Genomic DNA, 27,555 nt, shown 5'->3' on the forward strand with positions numbered 1-27,555 from the left:
AGCTTTCTTTTAAAATCCAACCTGCTCTGTGCTACAGCCCCTTGATACTATTTGGAATAGTCATAGCCATAACCATATTCTATCAGACTTGGACAGCAAATTGTGAAAAGCTGTTATATACCTTCAGTTTCTAATACTGATTTTGTTGATAAACAACATGATTTTGTTAATGCACTGAAGCAGGAAAATCTCATCCCTTCCCCCCCCAAAATCTGCCCGATTGATAGAAAATAAGAACGAACAAACCCCCATGCAACCACATATGGAAGGCTCCAATATGCGGCTTAACCCATCATCCTTTTGTGTTTTATCTAACGGAAGGGAGCTTTATTGTATATGACCAAAAACACACACATCTATATATATACCCTCTCCTCACAGTCATACTGGGCAACCCCAGAGACTGTGTTATTGCTCAACAAAAGGGCAAGCAAACATAAGGCAACAGAGGTGGGGATTTGTAGCTGCCATCCTCAACAGAGAGGCAGCCATAGTCATGGAGAAGACAAACTCCAGTTTTGACTGCAGCTCCAGCCCAAGATGGAGGCTAAACTCATGGACTCAGGCAATCTTCTGTGACCCCTTGAGCTGCCAGCTCCGCTAGCACATTGTCAAGGTAGTTAGGGTCTGGGTAGCCATGGCCTGAGACATTGGAGGTCATCTCTGTCTTGTGGTGGATCTCATTCCACACCACAGTGTTGTTCTCGCCAGTTGTGCTAGATGTTCCTACAGTGAAGATCAAGCGCCTTCTCCATGCCACCTTTAAAAGTTCCAGCACCTAGAGAGAAAAGAAAGAGGCTAACACAAAGCTTCTCACATTCCACAAACAGAAGACTCCAATTTTGTTGAAATCTAACTTCTACTTCCATCCCACGTGAAAAGTTGGAAGACATCCCTGAGGTCCCCATATTACGCACTCTGTAGGACTTCTCCAATTTCTGCTTGCATAAGGAAACTCTCCACCTCATCAATAACTGGCACTATTTCCAAAATTGTTCTTACTAAGCAGTCCAATCAGAAGAATTGGATTTAAGCTGGATTTTAAGTACTAAACAATCATATCAGAATCGAGCTGGAAGGGACCTTGGAGGTCTTCTAGTCCATCCCCCTGCTCAAGCAGGAGACCCTATACCATTTCAGAAAAGTGGCTGTCCACTTTCTCCTCTTAAAAACCTCCAGTGATGGACACCTACAATGTCTGTTTGCAAGCTGTTCCACTGGCTAATTGTTCTCACTGTTAGGAAGTTTCTCCTTAATTCCAGGTTGCATCTCTCCTTGATTAGTTTCGATCCATTGTTTCTTGTCCTGCCCTCTGGTGCTTTGGAAAATAAATTGCCTTTGTGGCAGCCTCTCAAATACAGAAATACTGTCATCATATCCACCCTAGTCCTTCTTTTCTTTAGACTAGCCAAACCCAAATCCTGCAAGGGTTCTTCATACGTTTTTGTCTCCAGGCCTTTAATCGTTTTTGTTGCTCTTCTTCGCACTTTTTCTAAAGTCTCAACATCTTTTTTTGTAAGGTGGTGACCGATATTGGATGCAGCATACCAGATGTGTCTTACTAAGGCTTTATAATGCAGGTACTAATACTTTATGTGATTTGGTTCATTCATTTTGATCATTAATAGCCTTTGTTCAGTTAAGCTGCTGTTTGGGCAGAAAAAGAGAATTAACGTCATATTCTTTATTCCATCGCAATTCGCGATACTCAGGCAAGATCTTAGAATCACTATACCTTTTGTCCCTTCTCGCTATCGGGTAGATAACAATATCGTGGGAATCCTCTTGCAGTGTATGGCAGCCCTGGGCTGGGATGCTCTGGACCCTGAAAAAATAAAGGCAGAAAACATGTATACATGCAGATCCACTCATTTATACACACTGGCTTGGAGCCCATAATAGATTTAATTTAGTTGTTGAATTAATCAACATTCTGGATTCACATAATTTCCTGAACCACACTCTAATAAAAAAGCAGGATCTGCACAACACATTAAGGCTTCAAAAGCAAGCCAAGGTTCAAACTAAATTATGTAGCTCAACACATTGTACAATAAATGCTGATCAATTATTATGGGTTAAGCTTGGAGTGCAAACCCAGCCACTGGGTACCAACTATGCCGGTTAATGTCTCTTTATCCTTTGTAGGACCATTGGAAACACCCAAACATTGGACAACTGTTTCAAAGTCAAACTGATGTGAACACCCTGCTCAGAGTACAATAAAATTCTTTAAATGTATCTATGTGCATTTGTTTTTGTGAAATGAAAGAGCAACTCTACATTTATCAGGAAAAGATTTCTGGAGAAATAAAACACTCATTAGAAAACCCCAAGTTGCATTTAGCTTCATGAGGGAGCATGTGGAAGAACATTTTCCACTAGTGCTCTGCTCTTTAATGGAAATGCTATGGATCACAGCATTATATACCAGGGGCATAAATACATAAGATGTGCATACCATGTGATTCTTAGGATTATTTTTTTAGGAAGAAATTATCCCTGCACCTTGAAGGAAGATTTACTAAGAAAGGAATCATCTGTTTAATCTTTCTGATTCCCACCTAGCCAAGTACCTTCCACTTTGAAATGCAGTGGCTCTCCAAGGGCCTCCAAGCAGGGATGTCAAACTTGCGTCGTCACGTGACATATCATGACCTTGCCCCCCTTCGCTAACCCGGGAGTGGGCGTGGGCAGTGCATGACACATCTGGCCCACGGGCTGCGAGTTTTGACACCCCTGGCCTACAGCATCATCTCGGGTTTTTAACTTTGTTCTACCATCAGGCCTCTCACCTCAGGATAGGTTTTAGTACATATGACATACTCACCTGGATGCCTCTGTTGATATAATATGTAATCTTTATTGACCCATAGTTCTCGTGCCCTGGTAGAGACTCTGGGAGTTTGTGAACATCCATCCTGCCACTGGGTTGTGTGCCTGTCTTCTCACCATAGATGGTCTTACAAGAGGGACATTGTAAGCTGCCATCCTGATAGAATATTTTTTTAAAATGTTATAATGAGTATAAAATAAGGGCTGTGCAAGCTACAGATTTCTGGAAATCTCTCCCCCTTTTTAAGTTCAAAATTGCATAAAGCCCCCCATGAATTGGATGCCTACAAAATGTTGGATGCTCTTGGCAATCTACAGCTGCTTCTAATAAACCACTTTGTTACTTCTTATTCTATAAAAGCGAAAGGACTTTTGTCTTGATGAGTACCTTTCACAGACAAGGGATAGAACACACACATGAGCACTGTTGCATTTATTCTCATATGAAACACCTCCCTCCAAATCTGAAGGAGCATCCATTCCCATGTGCTCTGCCAACGAGAAAGGAGGTTCCCTATTATAGTTCCTCCTACTTTAACAAGAGTGGCTACATGACACCCATGCAGTACTCTGATTGATGCATGCTGCTTATAGGATGCTCTCCTCAAGTGGTGTACCTGATACTACCTTTACATCTTTTGCTTTTCATTTTTCCCACTATGATCATCTGTTGGTACTCCATGATAGTCTTTTAATAAAGTGGCTTTGTTACACTTTTTTTAAATGATAAAGTTATTAATTAAATTTCTTTTTCACTGCCAAGGAATCTACTGGATGTAGTAGTATCAAAACTACTGCTTCTGATTCTGGTGAAACATCTAGCCCCAAAGCCAGAGCATGAAGCATTATAAAAAGGGAGAATTTTCTGGCTTTCTTTAATGCCCAAAAGAGCTCTGGCAGATGTTATGGTCGTTGGTTGCTTTAATGACTACCAATATTAAACTTCTATTCATCACATGAATGTTTCTGGAATGCTCAATAACCCTATAGGAAGACAGTCACCAGACTGCTAAGTTTATCATTAAATGAAGTTGGCCATTGTGGCATCCACACCTGAAGCAAAGTAAGCAACAGTCAATCCCCTCCTCATTTGCCCTACCTTGTTGCCACTGGTGTACATGGACAGCACACAAAGTAGGTGGAAAGTATGAGCACATTTGGCCAGCCTCCCCACACTTCCAGGTTGGATTGTCTTGCTCTCATTGATATCGCTGTACCCTGAAGGGGCACCTAATTTTTCCATACAAATGATGCAGTCCTGGAAAACAAACAGCTCTTTTATATTTTCGCTTCAGGGAATTGAAAATAACATGACAACCAGTCATCCACTTCCAGACAAGGCTCTTTTTAGACAACCGTGTGTCATTTTGCTCTAGGAGAGGAGAAACATTTAATTTCTTCCCCATGGACAATTTTCTGCCTTCAAATCGTCTTTGGCTGCTCCATTTCTCTGTAGGACTTTAGAACATAGAGTTGAAAGGGACTTTGAAAGTCTTCTAGTCCAAGGGGATGATGAGAACTGTAATCGACTCCTGGGAAGGTGTTCAATTGGCAGAGTTTGGCTGTAAGGAAGGTTTCTATGACCCACTCAGCAATGCTCTTTGAGGGAGTTGGGCAGTTTAGAAATGTGAAATATAAATACAACAAGGTCACATAGGGTAATAAGATTGAGTCTGGGTTAGGGACTTCTGTCCTCACTGTGAGTTGTGTGCATGGGTCTACTTCTACATGGAGGGAAATAAGCAGTGGGGTGCCACAAAGTTCTGTCTTAGGCCCAGTACTCTTTAATATCTTCATTAACAACTTAGATGAGGGAATAGAAGGTAGGCTCAAGATCCAGATGGATCTTGACAGACTAGAACACTGGGCCGTATCGAACAAAATGAAACTCAATGTAGAGAAAAGTAAAGTCCTACACTTAGGCAAGAAAAACCAAAAGTACACATACAGACTGGGTAAAACCAGTCTCAATAGCAGTAACTGTGAGAGGGATCGTGGAGTCTTAGTGGACAACAAACTAAATATGAGCCAGCAATGTGCAACAGCAGTCAAAAAAGCTAATGCAATCCTAAGTTGTATTAACAGAGAGCTACAATCGAGATCAAGTGAGATACTACTACCACTCTATAAAGCCTTAGTAAGACCGCACCTAGAGTACTGCATCCAGCTTTGGTTACCACACTATAAAAAAGATGTTGAGACTATAGAAAAAGTACAGAGAACAACAACCAGGATGATTAGGGGACTGGAGAGTAAAACATATGAAGAACAGTTACAGGAACTGGGCATGGTTAGTCTAGTGAAGAGAAGGACTGGGGAGACATGATAGCAGTGTTAAAATATTTGAGGGGCTGCCACAGAAAGGAGGGGGTTCAAGCTATTTTCTAAAGCACCTGAAGGCCAGACAAGGAATAATGGATGGAAACTGAACAAGGAGAGATTTAACCTAGAAATAAGGAGAAACATTCTGACAGTGAGAACACTCAACTAATGGAACAGCTTACTCTCGGAAGTTGTGGGAGCGCCATCACTTGAGACTTTCAAAAAGAGATTGGACTGTCATTTGTCAGAAATGGTGAAGGGTCTTCCACTTGGGCAGGGGTTGGACTAGATGACCTACAAGGTCCCTTCCAACTCTGATTATCTGTTATCTCTGTGTGTGGGGTGCACAAAGAGAGGCTCAGCCAATCTCATTGTACACATGTTGTACTCTGACAATAAAGGTAATAATAATAAATAAACTGCTCATGTATATCTCTTACACCTACCTCGTCAACTGGAGGTGTCTTCAGCTCTTTCAAATACTTCTTCACAACATCTTCTGGCCTAGTCTTGCTATCTGAAGAAAGAGAGAGAAAGAGAGAGGGAGATCCTAGAGGGAGATATCGTTCGACACTAAGGCACTATGAGGGAAAAGAGGTGAAGGGGAGCAGCAGGAGGCATAGGCAAGTTAAGATGGCAGGCAAAGAAGAAGAGATGTTTCCAGAAAATTAATCCAGCACAGTCATTCTTAAATGGCCAAGTTGAAAGCAGCCAGTTTTAATGATACACAAATAAGGAATACCGCTATTCCTACTGTTGCAAAGGCAAAGGCATCTATGGGCAGGAAAAAGAATTAGAAGATCAACTATGGCTAAGGATGTCATTTTACTTTAGGCTAGGGAATTCTGGGAATCGAAGTCCATACCTGTTGAAGTTGCTGAGGTGGAGAAACATTCTTCTAGTTTATTATATAGTTTGGAAATAAAATGGAGTTTAAAGTCCATATCCAATATACAACATTTGGGGTGAAGAAGCTTTGAAAATGTCCTTGCCATGACTTGTCTCTCCTTAATGAAAATTTACATTGTCATAGTGGCAAAAACCTTCATGGTCAGAAATCCAGGTTTTTTTTTCTCCCACTACTGAAATTTGTGAACTCACAAAAGAGCATCTCTGTTCATGTACATCCTATTCATTTCAGAAAATGGTTGAAGTTATTTGTGAATTTACTCTGGGTCTACAAATCAAAAGGCAAGGAAGGGATGTAATGGGTAATGGCTTTCCCAACAACAGACTGATCTCAGAAGTCAAGTTCACTCCTTCCAAATACATAAGGCTACCTGGGTTTGAGGAACTGATCAGGGAGAACAATTATGGGTACGTGTGAAATCTATTGAAGAACAGTATAATCAGGAACAATCAATAATTTGGGGATGCACACTTGAGGTGAAAACATAATAATAAAAAAATCTTAAAATAAGCTTGAGAAAGTGAGTAATAGACTCCAGGATAAAACAGATTTTTTTGGATCCACCTATGTGCATCTGATAGTCTGCCATACTGCATTAGGTTCTGCACACAATTATGTCAATGAATGCTGAAAGCCAACCCTGTGCTGTCAATTGAAAGTGATCAGCTAGTTATTATTCATTTAAATTTATTGGCTGACTTAATTCCTTAGCAGCATACAAAAACACCTCCATAAACAGAGTGAGAAACATTAATGGTCATTTATGCAAGCTGAGTGCTTCTCCTGTAGGTTTATGCATTTTAAAAGAATTAAAGAATTATAACAGCATAATGATCTCCAAAACTTTAAAGTAGCTGAAGTAAAAACCTGTATGATATTCTTAAAAAGTATAAACAGGTTCATACTCAGTTTTCACTAAACTCATAGACAAAGAGAAAAATGTTTGGTAAAATATATGACCATGTTCCCTAAGAAAAAAACAGTATTGGTGGTCGATTCCAGCATCCAGTTTAAGTTGAAATCTGTTTTAAGAGGCCTTTAAAAAAATGGAAACTTTCTAGCAGTTTTAGAATAGATCTCAACAATGTAATTTCACAATGCAGTTCTGAGTACTGTGCTATTTTTCTTTCTATAGCTTGCCTGATAGTTAAAAGCAAATGCTTATCTCTGGCCTTACAGACAGGTGACAAACTAGGCTTTCTAGATTTACCTAAACTTGATCATGTATAGTTTGTGTGTTGGGGGGGGGGGAGGAGGAGACTGTTCCACTTCCATAGATCAGGCCATGAATGCTAAAACCAAGGACATTATGTGATAACAGCAGAGCCAGGGGAAGCACAACCATAAGTAGGCTAGAGGGATTTTTTCAAAATGGATCCCAGCCTGTGATTCAGGGATCATTAGTAGCCTGTGTGGGATTCAAAGGAAGAGCCCTCAAGATCTGCCATGAAAAAATATATATTAAAGGGCTGAAAACTCAGGAGATTGCAGAAAAGTTACATCTCTACATATAAATAATTCTGCTCAATTCTGAAGTCTTTTGGATACCATGTGGGTGATTGCATGTATACGTTTCAAGCTGCCTAGGGGCACTGTGCTGTGCTGAAGGATTTCAAATTTGTTCATTACAACATAGTGGTTTGCATCTAAGAAAAAAAGGATCGGCTAATGTATAAACACAGACTAACAGGGATAGAATGTACTGCACTCTTCCACAAACACATTGCTGTCCCCCACCACTTACTCTCAAAGACAAGAAAATGCCAATATAATTGTGACAAAATAGTAGGCTATTTGCCTTTTGCTGATGTGGAAAAATGTTTTAACTGGACACTTTTGTATAGGAAAGAAGAGAAGAAAGCTAAAGGAACTTGGAGAGAAAGAGCAGCTTTGAGAAGGGAGGGACTTGGGTGGCCCTTACGTCACAGTAAATTATTATGTAAACAAACATGAGTTCTGTATCTCTAAATTGGATACCTCATATCCAAATTCAAATAAAAGTATTAGTTTTTAACTTTTTAGAAACTGGTGATCTGAGTAAATAAGACACAGAAGTTAACACCCTCCCCCCCTTGCTATGCCACCAATCAAGAAAAGAGCTGAGAGATTAACATCAGGATAAGAACTTTAAATGGATTATTTTGCAGTGGTGGCAGCATGATTTGAAATTAGAGCTCCCAAATTGCACTTCTAACCAATAAATTCAATTCTGCCATGGTGCTAGCGATATGTTTAAAAAATGGTGTTTTCCAAAAATCAGACTCAAAGGGTCTGTTAATACCGTTTTTTCCAATGCAGCTTCTTACAGCTGCTTGAATTAACTATTAATATATGGGTGGCTATCTATCTAGTTTTAACCTCTCCAAGAAACTCTTTTAACACTTTCGGTGCTCCTCCTCTCTTTCTCTTAAGAGCCAATCAAAAGCATTTGACATAGTCACAAGCAGCCATCTCATTAGCTTCTTCCACTTTTTCTTTGCAACTAGTATTTTGACACATTAATATCCCCAATTTAAGGGTAGCATCAAGTTTTCGGAGCCGATAGCCCTTGATGGTCCTGATTTCTATGAATTTATTCAATCCCCTAAAGCCACCCAAATTAGTGGCCATCACTACAGTGTTTCTCCAACAATATGGCCTCCCCCAATAATAGGAAGTCCCAGCATGTTTTATAGGCATAAAATCAAATTAAGCCCCTCCCCCCAAATTAAGGCCTATATCAAACATGCGAAATGGGGAGGAATGGCGGGGGGGGGGGGGCAGCTTGCCATTAGGAAGTACTTTTGTTGCATACCCAGATATGGTGCTGCCTGCGTTGACTTCGGTGTTGGTGGGGCACTTCGTATCGGGAGACTTTCCGCCACCGTTGCTTTCCCTTCTCCCCGTGCTGCTGCGGCGTTTAGAGCCGCCTTCCCTTATCCTTCGAAGGCAAAGCCAATTCTTTTAAAAACGACTCCCTACTACCGGTACGACAAATCCTCCCCTGCCCGAGAGGGCAGCCCAACCCCACATGGCGAGGCGAACCTCCTGGGGCTGCAGCACAGGATCGGACCACCCTGGGAGAAGCGCCCAGCCGCCATCCCTGCTTGGCGCTGGGCAGAGCATGAAGAGCTTCGCCTGGGGCGCCCAGTGCAGCTGATAGGTGGGCCCTCCTGCCCGGCGGTGGAGCTCTCACCAAGGCAGCGAGCACCTACCCGCTGGACCCTCTGCTCATCCCACCAGGGCCGTACCAGAGCCGTGCGGGCTGGGCAGAGCCAGGAAAGCAAGCCACGGGTGCACACCCGCCTGCCAAGCAAAGGAGCCGGGCCGACCCGAGCTTGGCTTCCTTACCAAGTCCCTCCAGCCTGAACCCGAAGGGGCCACCAGGAGAGGCCACCCGAGGCAGTGATAGCACCCACCCCTCCGCAGACAGGGAGGCAAGGCGACGGCAGCGCTGTTTCCCTGGCCAGCGGGTCTGGCGGAGAGAGCCCAAAGCCGCCCGTCCTTTCCACCCTTCGCTCAGCCCGTCCCCACGCATCTCCAAACACAAGGGCAGCTCCAAACGCTGCAGCGGCACGGGGAGCGTCGCTCACTTGGCGGGGCTCAGTTTGGAGGAGGACACGGCGCAGGCCATCATCTTGCCTCCCTGTCCATGGATGGGTGGGCGTTATCACTGCCTCGGGTGGCCCCTTCAGGTTCGGGCTGGAGGGACTTGGGAAGGAAGCCAAGTTCGGGACAGCCCGGTTCCTTTGCTTGGCAGGCGGGCGTGCACTCGCGGCTCGCTTTCCCGGCTCTGCCCAGCCCACACGGTTCTGGCGTGGCCCTGGCGTGATGAGCGGAGGGTCTGATGGGGAGGCACTCACTGCCTTGGCGAGAGCTCTGCCGCCAGGCAGGAGGCCCTGCCTGTCAGCTGCGCTGGGCACCCCAGGCGAAGCTCTTCTTGCTCTGCCCGGCGCTAGGCAGGGATGGCGGCTAGGCACTTTTCCCGGGGTAGTCTGATCCTGCGCTGCAGCCCCGGGAGATTCACCTCCCCACATAGGGTTGGGCTGCCCTCTTGGGCAGGGGAGGCTTTGTCGTACTGGTAGTAGGGAGTCGTTTTTAAACGAATTGGCTTTGCCTTCGAAGGCAAAAGGAAGGCGGCGACATGAGTGCCTGAAGCCGAGTGTCTCCGCCGGGCTCCGGTTGCAGGGAGGAGCCCTGGCTGGCTGCGTCTGGTTGCGCCAAACACCGCAGCGTTGCTCTAAACACCACGGCAGCACGGGGAGAAGGGAAAACAACGGTGGCGGAAGGTCTCCCGATACAAAGTGCTCCACCAGCACAGAGGTCAACATCCAAGCCGTCGCCACCCGCCCGCCCAAGGATGCAAGGGGAGGAATTAAGTCACACCTGAAAAGACGGCTTAGCCGTCTTTTCGGGGCTCAAAAAAAATAAGGTAGATGTTGGGTAAGGAATCCACAGGTTAATTAATGTAGTATGTAATAAAGTGTATAACTCATATAAACAGGATTCGGCAATGACTGGTGCAAAATTACTTTTTAAATTAAAATTTTGATTAAGAAAAATTAAAATTGTAAGTTCAAAAAACTACAAACCCTAACAACATTTTAATACCAGATATAACCAGTACTGATTAAATCTACAGTTGTCATGTTTCTTCATCAATGCCTTCAATGAACAAATGATGGATGAATAGTTTACCCTTCCTTTCCCCCATTTTTAAAATCTTTTCCCGTTTGTTTTTGGGTTTTTTTTACAATTCAGCTTTAAGTGCTTCAAGGTGCCAACTGTATGGAAGATATATATGACGTAAACAATTTAATAAAATGCAATGTAAATATCCATTAGTAGTCTATAGAGGGAGTTCTTGATTACTGACATCAACTGGAACTGGAGTAGACATTGCTAAGCGAAACAATCACGAAATGCAGTCTCATGTGACAGTGCTGCTTAGCAATGGCAATTCCAGCACTGCCAACTGCTGTTGTTAAGCAAGGATGTCATGTGGCTGCCACTTACAACCTCCTGCTGGCTTCTCCATTGATTTGACTCATTGGAAACTGATAAGGAAGGCTGCAAAAGACAATGGCAACCACATCATCATGCGGATGTTGTAACAGCAAAAACTCCTCAGACTAGTTGTTAAGTACCACTTGTTTAACGCAATTACAAGTTTGAACAGATGCTGAACGAGTGGTTTTTAAGCAAGGGACACCTGTATAGTCACTATTCTGTCACAGCTTCTCCTTACCATACTTCTTCATTTGGTGGGGGGGACCCCTAGCCACAGTTGGTTTCTCTATTTAGGTGGGTATGTGGGTGGTCTTCATAACTACTAAAATGATCGTGCTGATGCTGAAAAATAAGACCTACAAAGCAGCAGCATATAAAGCAGAATTGTGTCAAAATTCTTGGGCAACAGGAAAGCCAGGTCTTAGTACAGGGGTGTCAAACTCAAGGCCATGGGCCGAATCTGGCCCACAGGGCTGCCCTGGAAACAACGAAGGACTTGCCCGTGGTGCCTGTCAGATAAAATGGAGCCTGGGAGGGTTGCACGCAGCCCCCCCCCCAATCCCCCATTTTCACTGACAGGGCCGCAGGAGGCAGTCGCAGCCAAAAACAGAGTTCAGGAGCCCATTTTCGCTAGCAGAGTGCTCGGAATAACACACACACATACACACACCCCAACACGAGTGATATCAAGCTGGCCACACACACCCCAGCCCCCCCCCCCAGGTCAAACACAACCCTGATGCAGCCCTCAATGAAATAGAATTTGACACCTTTGCCTTAGTAGAAAGAGTAACCAAAGCCATTTTTTTATCGAACTGTTTCTGGGAGAAGTCAGAAAATAAGAAAGAGGAAATGCAGGGCAGGAAAGAGAAGACAAAGGTGGCAACAGAAGCAGCAGCAGCAGCAACTGAAGGAGACTCCAGGAGAGTCCAAGCAAGTCAGAGAGCTACCTTTGGTGACCACTCTCCTCCTTCCCTTAACTGAGCAGAGTTTTTTAGAGGCTCTATGGGCACGGGCAGGCTGAGGCGCTTGGGTGAGGTGCACAGGAAATCCAGGGACTGACATCAGAAAGGCCATCATGCCTACAAGGGACATGAGACAGTCATGCACAGGGCAGGTAAGGGAGAAGGGGTGGAAAGAAAATTTGCATCATACAATTTGTAAGATTAAAAAAGAAACCCATCCCTCTCGATTCAAGAACCTCTGATTCGATGCTGGTTTCAAAAACAAGTGACGAAGCAAACCCCAAAGGAAAGCAAGCAACATGTTACAGGGATGACGGTGGGCTGTTTTGAGGCAAGGGAAGGCAGACACTTTTTCTTTTCTTTCTTCAATTTGGGAGAGACAAGGATGGGGTGAAGCCACACAAAGCAGCATTTCAACTCTTTTTCTTCTGCTTGAGGAAAATGGAAAAACCTCCTATGTTCAATTTAGAATTGAAGCTGTTTATAAATGCAGACTTTAGGAACTGCAACATTTGCTTGACTTCCATAGTGCTGCACACTGACATCCCCTAAGACAAAAACTTCTCGCCCTTAAGAAAGCTAATATATATCATTATACAATAGTATAATTAGAAAGTTAATAGGCAATGTGGAAAAACAAAAACCATGGACCCTCAAATGTATACAATAGCCACTTTCATTCCCCCTCCCTTCCCTATGGCATGTTACTTTCAAACTTTTTGTAACTCCTGAAGCCTGCTAAAAATTGTTAGTGCATTTCCCTGTCATTTTGAGCCTAGAAATATATAAGAAACTGCAGTGTTTCTTATATATAAGAAACATATAAGAATATATAAGAAACTGCTCTCTAAGTGGCGTAAGATAGTTTAACAGAATCACCTCTGAAGTCCTCCAGAAAAGCAGCAACCGAGCCCCAAATCCTGTTCATCACAACCTTTGCCCTGCCAAAAATTTTCTGTAGGTCTCCCCATCACCAAAAAATTGCCTATCCCTGTGCTAAACTGTTTGCAATATTATTGATTGAATTATAATAAACCACAAACAGACTTTTGTCATATTATATGCTATGTGCAACCAATTCATCACAAAATGTCCTTTCACCACAAACAAGCTGGAAATGCAATAGCAAAGAAACACACCAGAGAGGCTGCAAAACCAAACAAAAACCAACCTCCTTTTATGTTTCTGAAATGTAGCCCCATGTACACTGCTGGCGCCTAGTCTCTGCTTCAATTCATTCAACCACTCAGTCAGTCTGTCTGTCACCTGCACGTAGGCTAGTGGATGTTACAGTACAGTGAGAAATATTATACAGATATTTAAAATTTGAAAACTTAATAAAATTTATTTTTTTAAAAAAGAAATATTATACAGATATTTAAGACAGTTATAAATTGCTGACATAAAGCTACATGACATTCTTTTTACATGGAAGTGCAGGAAAATCATGGAATTCAGCTATCCTTCCTAGGAACTTTATTTTTCTTTCAAAATTTCACATCCATTATTTTATGGATATGAAGATACTTGGGAAAGCATCTGGGCAATGTCTACAAGCATTGCAGAAACCTTGAGTAGGAGTTGTAAGGTTTCCAAGGACCTTGGCCTCAACTGCTCTTTGGTCAACTTCCCATTGTAAACATGTTTACTATACAGCAAAAATTATAATTGGAGAAAGTAACTGGGAAATAGGCTTTTGGGCAAAATTCAAAAATTGTGTTTTGTTGTGAAACAGATATTGACTGCTGGTGGAGCTGAAGACAAAGAGTAAAATAAAAGGGTCAAAAAAGGATAGACTAGATAGAGCATCACTATTTCAGAATGCAGCTGTCTTTATAGATAGCTTTGTGCTCAAAGGTCAATCTTTGTTTTTATAATTATAATATTCCTTCCTGCAAAAGTAATACAGCATGTAGAAAGAAATTTGAGATCTAAAATAATTTGTGGTAAAATTATAAAAAAATTCTAATCCCCTCTGTGGATCTTCTTCCAAAAACCCATGAGTGAGAAGCACTCAATTACACAAGTTAATAACAGAACACTCCCTGTATTGATTGAAGCCCTTCCTCCCCCCCCCTTGTGAGAAAGAGATGAGTGAGCTTCTCTGTAATTTCTTAGCTGCAAAAGGCTTGTTCATATGTAAAACCTGCCTGATTGCTGAGAAAACCAGAGCATACTTTGCATTTCTTCAGGACATAATCTGCCCTATATGCTACAACAAAGAAAATCAGCAATGTTGTTTAAGGGCAAGCTTCCATAAATGCTGCAGTCTGCTCTCTACATTAAAACAAGTGGACCAGGAACAGCTAAATTTTGTAACTGTCATGTACAACCGAACTGTAATTTGTAGACAGTATTTCATTATACCAGTATATGGTATACCACTATATGGCCTAGTGAGAAGGAAACCCACTATGTGCTTTCCCATAGGCACTAGGTATTTTATTCAGGCACCATTTCAGTTTCTCTCACTGAGGACTGTCCTCAACACTAAAGATTATAAACATGTGCTTTAAAATATGAATGCTAAGATTCCTAGGATGTTTGCTTCATTAAGACATACTAAATTTCCTACTAAATTTAGATCATCTAGCATTTTAAAACAATTGATAGAGCTGCTCAATCAGCTTCTAAGTTCTCATAGGAGGAGTACTGCATAAGAGGTTGCAATCAGATAGAGTGGAATTTGGCATATTCATATGCTAAGTGGGGACAGCTTAAGAATAGTTAGCAATCCTGATTTTAGCTATTTTTACAGGGAGTTTCTTGTAAAAAACCTTCCAAGGGTGGCTTTCTTAGGTATCTCCCATTTCTGAAATCCAAAATACTAAACCTAAAAACAGTCCCTATAATATTGCTTTATTAATTATCAAATATTTGGACATTTTTCTGTGTCTGAAGACTCTTGACCTGATTCTTGATCAAAAGGTTGGATTAAAAGACTTCCAAGATATGTTATAGACTTATACATCTATAAAATAGGAAGTTACTTTCCAAATATTTATATTTATACCTTGCACTTGGAGCAATAATGGTGGGAGTGGAATTGTCCTAGTGAGAATCTAGAAATCTCAGTCACAAAAAAACAAGGCTTCTCTGCATTAGAAAACCATTTTATCAAAGCAATAGAAAAGGATAATAAAAGAAGAAAGACAAGAATATGTAGCTATACAATTCTTGTTTTTGTTTATGGTTATTTTAGGCTACAGGATTTTCACTGTAATAAAGATTGCAGCCATTTAAGGCAGACTCTAGCTACAGTGAAAAAGCACATTAAAACCACATAATCTCTATGAGATTTACAGAAATTATGGTTTCTTCCTTGGATCATTTGATGAGGATATAAAAAGGAAATATAGGCAGCAGCTCAAAACAGGAGAAAGGCAAAAAAGAATGTGACACCAAGGGCCAGGAACATCTTTTTATCACTAGTGCTCCCCCTTCCCTTTTGTTCATGGGATTTTTGTTATGTAAAAACAAAAGGATTCCAGATTGAAAGAAGTCTCTTTATGAGGATTTTTTTTACATACCTGACTCCGGATTTTCTAATATTAGAAAATGCTGTTTAGCTGTAGAAAATCCCAGATTAATTAAAAAGCCTAGGACAAAAATGCAAATCCTGAGCAAATGAATCACAAGTTTTGCAGCCTTTTGCCTTAAGCTTGTCCACTGTGTCAAATATCAGCTTAGAGTGATAGAATATCACTCTAGAATCTTAGAATATCTTAGAATATCAATGTTTTTATGCAAATATGTTTAGTCTCCAGATTTTCTAGTTAAAGGACTGGGAAAGATCTTTCCTAAAACAAAACTGGTGAGAATGACTAATTTACCATTTCAGAATAAGCAACTGGACGTGCAATTTATGTATTTGCAGGAACCAGTGAGTTGTTTATTACATTTCTACATTGCTCATATCACCAAAAAGATTCTGGGCAGTATATAACATTATAGTAAAACAGTATACACAAATAAAAGCATACATTATAAATAGAATTGAAAACAGATCAACACAAGTAAAAATAAGGATCAAATTTAAGATTCAGAAAGGGTAGGTTAACAAAATAGTAGCTGACTAGATACCATACTTCAGTTGTAGAGCAGGGCCCTGCAATATCAGTTCCTAGATATCTCCCAGGGGAGGTAAAGGGTTGCTGACTAGATGAAGACTAGTAAGAGCACATAAAAGTATGCAAGAGAATAGTCCAATTCCTCTCTATTGCTACCTTGCAAATCCAAAGGTCAGAGGATGGAGTTTAGTCAAGGCAGCTATTGGAAATACAGAATCCCTTAAGAAACAGATTCACCTGAGACAAAGACATTTTGTGAAGACTTCACCTCAGATGAATCATTGCTTAAAAATTAGTCAGCATCCTTATTCCGGAAGGTGTGCTGGACCAAGTAGTAAATTACAAAAAATATTTGGGCTATTAGTTTCCCAAAGCAAAACACTGTAGGATTGTGTGAAATGGAGAAAAAAAAGATGGAAGGGCATTACCTGCCAGAGCTTCATTCACTTTGCTGGGCCTGGGCATGGTCACTGGTAACTTTGGGACGCTGAGGAAACAAAAATATATATGAAGTTTTGGAAAAGATCATTAGGGCAGGCATAGAGAATCAGGACAAGAAGAAATAAGAATTTTATGCAGGGGGAGTTCTTTTTGAGGCAATGCACATTTTGTCCCAAAGCTAGCTAAATTCTGAAACAAGCAGAAATTAGATAACAGAATAGCAGATCATAACAGAAAATAGATCATAACAGATCATAACAGAAAAACAGACTTGGAGGGGAACCTTGAGTTGGACCCTCAGTCCAACTTTCCATCCATTCCAGAGAAGCTGCAGTCCAGTTTCTTCTTAAAAGCCTCCAGTGATGGAGCAGCCACAACTTCTAAATTATTCTGAATGAGAAACTGGAGGTTTTATAGGGGTGGTGATCGCTCATAAACAGGATATGGAGGATTAGGCCCTACTAATTGCAATGAGTGGTCTCCAAATCCTCCCTGCAACTCCTGGAGAAAAGGACCAAGTAGCTCACACCAGCAATTTTACTCCAGTGCCATTTTACACCATTGTTTTACTATTTTACATCATCCCTCTCTGTCCTTTTCATAGTCTAAGTACGCTGAAGAGGCTAGAGCCTTTTTGGCAAAATGAGAACCTCTGATAAAGACTTTTAAACCTCTATGATAAAAAGCGAGGCCAGAGATCTGGAAAAAGGAAAGGGGAGAAAGCAATAAATCAAGGCTTTTTTTTTTTTAAGAAGGTTGACTCTTCTCCACCTTGGACCTAGGATTTTCCCTCACTAACACGCACATTAGAACAGTTTCCAGTCCATAAAATCTCAGCTATTATACTGACCCCAGCTTGCTATCCCCATTCATTCATTATTCGTTCGTTCATTCATTCATGTCGCTTTTAATTCTTACCGGCCCTCAGCCATCTTCTCGAAAACTTGGCGGGAAAAGTTCCGAGAAAGAGAAACCGAAAGCACGGGCAAAAAAAATGGCGACTGGCGACTGCCTTGCTTCCTTCCTATATAAAAGCCGTCTTGGGAAGGAAGCCCATTCTCCCAATTGGCTAATCAGTATTCGACTTTCCCAGTTTTGTCTTGTCTCCACCCATTATTTGGATGGGCAAGTCAGGTGCCTTTTTTTTTTAAACTATTTCAGTGTCTGCCTGAACCTCCTGAAAGGAAATGAAACCCAGCCAGCTATGTTTCAACTTGAGATTTTCAGCCGATATTGGATCACCTACTTGATAAATAGAATCTGCTTTTCAAAAGCATAAAGCAGCAAAAGATTAGACCCTGCAGGGACTTGTCCAGGGTGTTGCCAGGAGTCAACACTGACTCAAAGCAGCACATAAATCACACAAAAGCTTACAGAAATCACCTGGTTTCTTAGCAGGCGTAGATCTAAAAGAATAGTGCTGACTTTCAAGGCAGTTTATTCCCCCCCTCAATACTTTTCAAACTTAAGAACTTTTTAAGGAGGTTTTACTGTGCATTCCAGGTGTATCTGCTTTTGACAAGAGCTGTATCCAGTCCTTGCTAAATTCTGGGAGAGGAGCCAAGCTGGTGAGGGAGGATGACAAAATCTCTAAAACTCCTAATCACAAACTTTCATTATTTGTAAAATGGAGAACTTCAAGGTCAAAACAGGATAAACACAGGAAAGAAATAGCTTGGTTTTAATTAAAGGAAAAATACAGGTTTCAGATGATTTTTTGGGGAAGATGATGATTTAACTCAGTGGTTTGCCACTCTTCCCCAGAGAAACAGTTAATTTTAAGCAAGCTTGAAACAATTAAATCAGGAGTGTCCAACCTTGGCAACTTTAAGACTGCATGGTTGGCTGGGGAATTCACTTAACAACTTAGCAACAGAAAGTTTGGGTTTATTTGTGGACATAAGTTGAGAACTACCTGAATTTCCTGGTTTCATACATTATTATAACATAAAGTACATTCTTTAATTGTAGTCCAGCACACAATACTCTTGATAGCTGCACACAGGTTTTGTGTTCCCTATTCACACAAGTGCAACTACGGTAGGAGCAAAGGTTCAAAGTCTTGTAAGTACTATTATTAGAGGAAACAGACATTAAGAGGGTATTTATAGTACATCCAATGCTGCATACTATTCTTAGTACTGTATAGGCACAAAAATAGGTTTACAACCCTAATCACTTTTGGAATCATACCTATATATACCAATATATAATTCAGAGTTCAACCAACTGGCTAAATTTGAATTCTAGAAGTGAGGCAGGAAATCCATCATGCACCAGCACCTATTTCTATATGATAGCTCTGAATTACAATCCATTTTTATCATTTTGCAATCCATTTTTATCATTTTGGAAAGGCTTGACCAATTTGGTACTTTTTACGCATCCTTGGTATTTTTCCTCTTCGGTGTCAGCACTTCATCTAGTTTGCATGGGAACTCTCTTCTTTTTGAGAATTATTTGGTGTTTGGAGAACCATATTTGTTTCATCTTCTTAAGTCTTCTTTGCCATCAGCTACACAAAATCAAATATTCTAGAACATGGATGTCAAACTCGCCACGTCACATTGCTGTCACATGACATTTTTCCCATTCATGGAGCTGGGATGGGCGTGGCCTGCATGTGACACATCCTGCCCATGGGCTGCCAGTTTGACACCCATTCTAGAATAAACACTATGACTTACTCTGAATCAGTTGCATTTTCCACACATATATCCCTTCATGCTTCCATGTAAGTACACAGCAGAAGATATATAGACAGGAAGCAGAGAGTAACACAAAATAGAGTTGTTTTGGCCAGCTGAAAATACAAGAGAAATACTCTAATTTGAAACACAGACAGAAGAAAAGGTAGGCAAGGAAACTAACCTAGCCCAAGTATTGGAGCTACTGCTGCCTTCCTTCTCAGATTTCTACTAATTGTGTAGGTTAGATTTGCCCAGACAGAAGTAATTACATGCTTCCGATGGGGTGCTGTTATGTAGAGATAGTAACAAAAGCTGTCTAATGTTGTCTCCTGGTGTTGAAATAGCCCTTTCCTTGGCTTAAGCTTATACCTTGTTCTGAAATATCAGCACAGCTTTCAAAAAACAGGTCTCTGTTTAGAACTTGCAATATATATAAAAAAATCTCATAGTTAGTAAATTCTGAATCTCAATGCACAGTGGATGCCCAACTGCCAAATCCAATTCATAGCTACAAGTTAAATCACCTGAATATAAAATATTCATATCTGTACCAAAGGTGCTTTTTCAAAAGGCAACTGGACTTCTTTTGTTTTTCCTTGAAGACATTTCGCTTCTCATCCAAGAAGCTTCTTCAGTTCTGACTGAATGGTGGAGGATGGAAGGAATTATAATCAATTCTCCACCATTCAGTCAGAACTGAGGAAGCTTCTTGGATGAGAAGCTTGGTAGATTGTAGGAGTAACACCAAAATATAATTTTATCAAATTTTATCTATATCTTAAATTATTGTATTTTATTCCATTTTCATTTTAAATTGTATTTTATCCAGTTCCATTTTAAATTGCTTTTATCAAATTTCAGTAATAATTTGTTTCTGGAATTCTGCACTTTGATATGGCCCAAGGGCCAATCAATCAATGCTATCAAATGGTTATTTGTTTCAATACTACCTCTAAATTTGGCTGGCCAGATGTCACTTAGAAGTTCAAAATGAAGCAAGAAGCCCATTTGTCCTTAAAACAATGTTTCTCAACCTTGACAAGACACCTGGACTTGAACTCCTATACTGGTTAGGGAATTCTGGGAGTTGAAGTTTTTGTGTCTTAAACTTGCTAAGGTTGAGAAACATTGCCTTAGAATATATAAACCAGGGCCTCACATGGCACGAATTTATTCCATTTCAAAGTCACCTGAGTTGATCATTAATACCATCCGGCAACAAATTTCATAATTTACCTTCTGCCAGGTAAATATTATTTCATTTTGGTCAAGCGCAGTATTAATTTACACTCAGGACATCAACAATTACTACTGCACCAACAATTGCCTTAACATTTGGCCCGTACAGAAGAGTATACTAGCTCTCAAATCCACATCATTCATAAAGCCTCCATCTCTCTATAATGCACTTGTAATCATTATAGACCTAATGAAATAATGAATCTGAAACATTAGGACACTCACTCACTTCAGTGGCAGTTTCCCTGGGCCTGAAAAGCAAAATAAATTTGCAATTTTGCTTCTCCCATCAGGATATGGAGCTTCTGGGAAACTGAATTCTCTAGAATGATATTGAAAAAGAGGAAAAGCAATTTTTCCAAGCCATCAGCAAAAAACCAGCAGTTTCGGACCATTGGCTTTTTCTACTTGCCAAAGAATCAAGAGCTACCAAGTGCTATTTAAAGGAAGGACACTGTCAAACAATGATAAAACAGATCTGATTCCTGATGGCACAATGACTCTTCAGTTTTATTATCGACATGAGCCTTTCTTGGAGTCAATAAGTATCTGAGAAGCAAGATAAAAATACTGCAGGTAAGTCTATAAATAATCCTACTCATGGATGGGACAGTAACATCAGCAAAGCTGGAAGGCCCTTAGGAAAGCATACCTGGTTCCTTTGGATGCTGTATGCGCTGAGCTGGACCCACCAATGGCTGCCGATTGTGATGCTGACCCTGCACTCTGCATGTTCAATCTTGGCATCGATCTTGCTCCAGAGAGAGCTGGTTTATTGTAAGGCACAAAGCCCACCAGAGAAGCACCGAGTCCTGAGTTTCTATTGGCCCCCTGTATACCGGTAACGAATTTGGGACTCGCTCCTGATGAATGTCCAGGAAGATTTACCATTGAGTGCCGATAACGTGAGGTTATGGGGCCAGTTCCACTATTCGACAAGCACTGTTGGCATGAACAAGTGGGCCCATTGTGAGCAGGCCCTGTGGCTGCGGCTACTGGATATGGAGAGTCCACACACCGACGGATTCTTCGCTGGTATCCTGTGGTCTTATTAGTCTGAGTCTGTGATACAAAATCAATCCCATAATTGTAACCAAAGGGCCCAAGATCCACCTGAGGGTTACACTGAGAGAAAGCTTGCTCCAAATATACACAAATGTTCATCTCGTATGGAAACCAGCTTCCTTCATCATTCTGCCACTCCCAAACTACTCCCTGTCCAGGTGCCGAATCCAGCTGAAAGACATGTCTGTGCACGGCTCTCATGGTCCCTAAGAGGGAAAAATCATGACAAATCAAAATATAAAAGTAGACATCAAAATTAAAACTAAATTTTGCATAGTCCAGGAAACTGAGTATTATTTGTAGTGATATTTCCCGTTCACATTAGATTAGGAAGGGGGAAAAAAGAATGGCGGGATGTATTATTACAGGGGCGTCAAACTCGATTTCATTGAGGGCCGCATCAAGGTTGTGTTTGACCTCTAAGGGCCAGAGTGGGTGTGGCCAAGATGGGTGTGACCAGCATGATATCACTGGTGTTGGGCGGGCGCCTGTGGCGGCCCGAGCGCTCTGCCAGCGAAAACGGGTACCTGAGCTCTGTTTTCGGCTGTGACAGCTTCCTGCAACCCTCTGTCAGCAAAAAATTGAGCTCGGGAGGGCCATGCACAGCCCTCGTGAGCTCCTTTTTCGCTAGCAGAGGCATCGCGGGCCGGTCCTTTGTTATTTCTTTGGCAGCCCCATGGGCCAGATCCAGCCCCAGGGCCTTGAGTTTGACACCCCTGCATTATTAGAATAGAATAGAATAAAATAGAACAAGAATAGTTGGAAGGGACTTTGGAGGCCTTCTAGTCCAACCCCCTGCTTAGGCAAGAAATTTGATCCTTCAATTTTTGCAGCAGTCCCTCCAGTCAGATCAGACATAGAAAAATCTTTTGAATCACCAGCTATCTGATTATTTTTTTCAGAAGAAATGCCCAAAGTTCTACCAAGGAGCATTTGCATTCATGACAGCACTACTAAGTAGGATCCCTTCTTTGAGAATCAGGTTCAAAAGTTAAAGTCGAGTTTGAAATTGGTCCACTTCCACTGTATTTGAATTGATAAGGTAATATGAAAATCAAAGGGCTTTACCTTCTTTTGCATAAAAAGCTAACTGCTTACCTATGAGTTATTTTAATACACACAATATAACAATGCTCGCTTCACTTTGCCCTCCTTCCTTTTTCCTTTGTATCATGTTATTTATAGTTGGAGACTGAGGACAGGAACTGTCTCAACAGTGCAGCCTATATTCATTTTTGAGGCATTAAATACTGTCATAAATTAAACCAGTTTGGTGACGTGGTTAAGGCATCAGGATAGAAACTGTGAGACCGTGAATTCTAGTCCCATAGTAAGCACGAAGACAGCTTGGGCCAGTCAATCTCTCCTAGCCTTAAAAAGCAAGCAGTGGCAAGTCAAACCTGAAATGTTGCCAAGAAAAATGCACAACTTGCCCAGGCGATCGCCAGAATTGAAGACTGATTGAAATGTGCCCCAAAAGGCACCAAAGTCTGTCACAAATAATTACATTATTCAGCATAAAGAACAAAGCCATTTTTCTTATATGGTTTGTCCTCAACTTATAACCGCTGTTGAGCCAAAAAATTTCCACTGCCAAGCAACAGTTGTTAAGTGAGTTTTGCTCCATTTTACAACCTTTCTTGGCACAATTGTGAAGTGAATCAGTGCGGATGTTAAGTTAGTATCAGGGTTGTTGAGTGAATCTGGTTTCCCCCATTACTTTGGTCGGCAGGAGGTCACAAAAGTTGGTCATGTGACCCCAGGACAACACAATCGTCATAAATATATGCCAATTGCCAAGAATTGTTATCACATGACCACCGGTGTGCTGTAAGGGTCATAAGTGTGAAAATTGGTCATAAATCATTTTTCTCAATGCTGTTATGAAGTTATAACAGCATTGACAGTCGCTAAATGAATGAACGTAAGTTGAGGACTACATGTATAAGCCACTCCAGTGGGGATGGGAATGGCATCAACTGGTGCAATGAACAGGTAGGAGGGACACAGACAGACGCCACCAACATCCCTCATTTCGTTCATGTAGCCATTATCTTCACTGCTCTCAGATGAGACTTTAAATGCTTAGAGCCCATTTCTAGATAAGCTGCTGCTTCCTGCTGTCTCAGGAAAGGCGGTTTCCTGCCATTTTTCTCTCACTTCCTGTGAAGAGTCCCGAGTTGTCTTTTTCACAGGGCGTATTTCAGATGATTTGCAGATGGTTGCTTTATTTTTTATAAAATCCACCTGATGTGCTATAGAGGTTAATGGGCTGCATAAAAATCACACAGAACTCATTGTATTATGTGGGAGGAGGGAGGGAGGATTCTGCAAAAAATGGAATGCCCTCATTTTAAAAGAACTACAGACTCTTTTATGATTAGTTATCATTGGTATCCATCATTGATATCCTGAAGGTAGCTGTTGGCTGTCAGCTATTTTGCATTATTTAATATACTAGCACTGATATATTCAGAAGACAGCTATCTGAGAACAAGAATGGGTTCACACATCACACATCAGCCAATATTTGTTTCACAAGCCATAATTTACTCAGCACATACAATACTCTTAAGTCAAAAGCAAACAAACCCCATTATGGCTTAGTCGGCTGGGTAAACAAACAAAGTCTGCCCTTATTACTTTATAAAGCTAGAATTGTTTTGTGGGAGATACCATTCTCCTATATTTCATAATAAAACCCGAGGCCAAGAAAATGTTGGCAACCTAATAAATAAGATTTAATCCAGGTTTACAGCTCTTTCTCAGTACTTCAGACTGTACCTAGAAGAGAATGCTCTACCAAAGTTATTCTTAACCAAGCAACTTTATTGTATGGGCTCCCAGAATTCCTTAGTCACCATTGAGAAACACTGCTCTACATCATGATGGATGTGTCCACTATTAAGCTATATCGATAAGGAGATAATGCAGCTGCTTTTTACCTGTATCTTGCCGGAACTGGGTGAGACTCGGTAGGTCAATTATGTAGGGAGCCAGAGTTGAATCAGCTTGTCCCAAGGGTATGCTGCCATTCACAGGCCAAGTTCCCAGTGATCGCCGGCCTTTTACCATGAGAACTTGGAAAGACTGCTCAATGTAGCTGCACACGCTACTTCGATATGGCCTCCACCTGCCAAACTCATCCTGCCACTCCCACACAGCCACTCCTGGATCCGAGAGGGATGGTGGAGGTGCAGCAGATGTACTTGGCAAAGTTGCCATTTCTGAATAGGTTTTGCCCACTTACAGAAAGGGGACAGGAATTTGGAAGTGGTGTTAATCCAGAATCCAAACTGTCATCTTCAGCAACAATACCTTGACAGACCTGTGGGGGAAAGAGAAAGGATGTTAATCATGAGATATCAACCATTGTTTCTCAGCTGTTAGCAGCTGACCTACTGTGCAAAGTCGGATGTAATATCACTTCTTCCGAGACAGATTCTATTTAGCCCTTTAATTTCTGAGCTACAGTCTGTTAATACAAAGGATCTCTCTAGGTCTTAGAGCTGTCTCTACAATGTCTGCTTGAATGTACTTTCTACTTCTCTAGAAATCTGATCCTAGTTCCGCTGCATGAATTGTACTTACAGCTAGAAAGTTTTCCTATCACTCAACCATAATCACCATTCCTGTAATTTAAGCCCATTATTCTATTCCTGGAACATTAAGCAGACAAATCACTGCTGGGGAGAAAGGTGACTAAGTAGCAGTGAGAGAGAACTGGAAAGTGATGTCTTTGCTGCCACAGTTATTAAAATAAATAGCTATCCCTAGCACTACGAGATTTATCCTATGGTTAGATACAATGGCTGGATTTGCACAATATATTAGACCAAACAGAAATAGGGTTGAGTTGGATTTGGTATATCCTGCTAGAGGGACCAGGCTCTATACCAAACAGAGCCCAACAATCTGGAAAAAAAAGAATTGGACTAATTGGCAGCAAATCAGCAAATCAGGTAGTCCTCGGTTTATGTTGAGGTTATTTACCAACTGTTCAAAGTTACAATGGACCTCCCTCCAGCTACTTACGACCCAACATTTTGATGGCCACCCTCCCCCCACAATGGTCATGGGATTATATTTCAGGTGTTCAGCAACTGGCTGGCATTTGCAGACATCTGCAGCATCTCAGGGTCACCTGATCATGATTCATGGTTTTCTTTTCCCCAGAAACCAGGATTTACTTCTGATTTCTTTGGGAAAAAATCACCCATTGCAGAGAACGGGTTCGTTTAACAAGTACTGGGGAAAAAGTCATAAAATTAGGTCACATAGCGACCCATTTAATAACTGGCACAATTTACAACTGTAATTCTGGGTTCAATTACAGTCATAAGTTGAGGACTACCTACAGGTATGCCAGATGTTGATGTTGGGGGAGGAGAAAAATGTTATTCTCAACTGTACAATACTTTGAAGATCTCAGCACACAGCAAAGTAATTTTTAAATAGTTGTAATAAATGCTATTACTAACTTTATTTAGCATAATACAGGATCTGTGACAGCGTAGAGCAAGACAGGCTCTGCCTCAAACAGCTTATACAAGATATAAAGAATGATGGAAAAAAAACTTTGACCTTCTGGACATTCTTGAAATACAACTTCCAGCAACCTTTCCCATTAGCCATTCTGGTAGAGGGGAGGATGATTAAAATTGCATTTCAGCAACACATGTAGAGGGGCAGGTTTCCTGCTCCCCATTCCTAGTACACTGATGTACATAGGTCCTTGGCTTACAACCATAAGAGACCAGAAAAAAATTGTTAAGTGGTGTGGTCATTAAATGAGGCATCACATGACCACTCCCAATTTTACAACTCTTGCGGTGGTGGTTAAGCAAATCACTGTGGTTGCTAAGCAAGACATCACATGACTGTGATCTGCAACCCTCTCTGCCAGTTTCCCCACTGACTTTACTTGTCAAAAGCCAGCTGGGAAGGTCACAAATGGAAACCACATGACCTTGGGGTATTGCAACTGTCATAAACATGCAATAGTTGCCGAGCATCTGGATCATGATCAGGTAACAGGGATGCTGCAATGGTCATAAGTGCGAGGACAGGTTGTCACTTTTTTTCAGCACCTTCAGAACTTTGAATGGCTGTTAAAGGAATGATTGTAACTTGAAAACTACATGTAATTCTTTTTCATTGTAGTCTTTAGTGGTGCAAAAGCAACGTAATACAGGGCCACTTCTGAAAGATTCAAATGCAACCAGCACTAATTTAATTTAATCTGAGAAAATCCAGGAACACTTTTTAATATTCTAAAGAACTGTCAATAAAACTGCCACATCATATTCATCATGTATATCACAATGTATCATACCTAGTTATGTGCATCGTTCCCCCCATGGACTGAAACCTTTTACTTTACATTTTCTTAATATTTTTTCAACTCCCAGATTTTACAGCATACAGAAATTTGAAAGAATTATAGCTCAGTTATTTACATAAAAATCTCTCTTGGCCCATTATACCCAGAATGGGCACTGTATTCAGTTATCTCTAACAAACAAACTGAGCAAACAATCTATATTGCATGTTCAAATACTTAAGTTTGTTTGCTTTCCTCTATAGCAGCATTCAAAAAGCAACTCTAAAAATATTGATCTGCTCCAAAATATGTAACGTGCACAATACACTAAATCAATACAAAATAAAACATATTCTAGAATCATAGGGCTGGAAGGGACCTCCAGGATCTTCTAATCCAGAAGCCTTATATCAGCCCAGTCAAATGGTTGTCCAGTTTATTCTCGGAGCACCTATAATTCCAGGAGGCAAATTGTTCTGTTGATTAATTGCTCTCATAGTGTGTTGTGTGATCTTAGCTTAATTTGGACTACCTCATGAGCATAAACAAATAAATCATGACTAACTTACAGATCACTACAAAGCAGAAAAAATACTGCATTTTAATTTCCTCATTTGGTTGCCTAGAGGCAATGCCTGGTTATTGCAAACTAGGTGAGGACACAGTAATCCTCACCTTACTTGCTCCAAGGTAATTCAGTATTACT

General features: G+C 41.1%; 1 protein-coding gene across 4 annotated transcripts in view; it reads right to left on the reverse strand.

Annotated features, from left to right (window-relative positions):
- Window positions 1-298: 298 nt before the first annotated feature.
- DTX2 (deltex E3 ubiquitin ligase 2) overlaps window positions 299-27,555 on the reverse strand; it is a 29,591-nt gene continuing 2,334 nt past the window's right edge. For 2 of the 4 annotated variants that reach the window (XM_026708530.2, XM_087927060.1), the window contains exons 2-10: window positions 24,472-24,854; window positions 21,114-21,732; window positions 16,520-16,578; window positions 12,007-12,138; window positions 5,604-5,674; window positions 3,935-4,093; window positions 2,831-2,992; window positions 1,736-1,825; window positions 299-778 (exon numbers count right to left, since the gene is read on the reverse strand). In XM_026708530.2, the coding sequence (XP_026564315.1) occupies window positions 554-778; window positions 1,736-1,825; window positions 2,831-2,992; window positions 3,935-4,093; window positions 5,604-5,674; window positions 12,007-12,138; window positions 16,520-16,578; window positions 21,114-21,732; window positions 24,472-24,751 (1,797 nt within the window). In that variant the 5' untranslated portion in view covers window positions 24,752-24,854 and the 3' untranslated portion in view covers window positions 299-553. The remainder of the gene's footprint in view (window positions 779-1,735; window positions 1,826-2,830; window positions 2,993-3,934; window positions 4,094-5,603; window positions 5,675-12,006; window positions 12,139-16,519; window positions 16,579-21,113; window positions 21,733-24,471; window positions 24,855-27,555) is intronic. The other 2 variants (XM_026708531.2, XM_087927067.1) reach the window with 1 other exon arrangement.

Source organism: Pseudonaja textilis, chromosome 1 (assembly GCF_049901715.1).
Source record: "Pseudonaja textilis isolate UNSWEBS1 chromosome 1, rPseTex1.2, whole genome shotgun sequence".
Classification (NCBI taxonomy): Eukaryota; Metazoa; Chordata; class Lepidosauria; order Squamata; family Elapidae; genus Pseudonaja; species Pseudonaja textilis.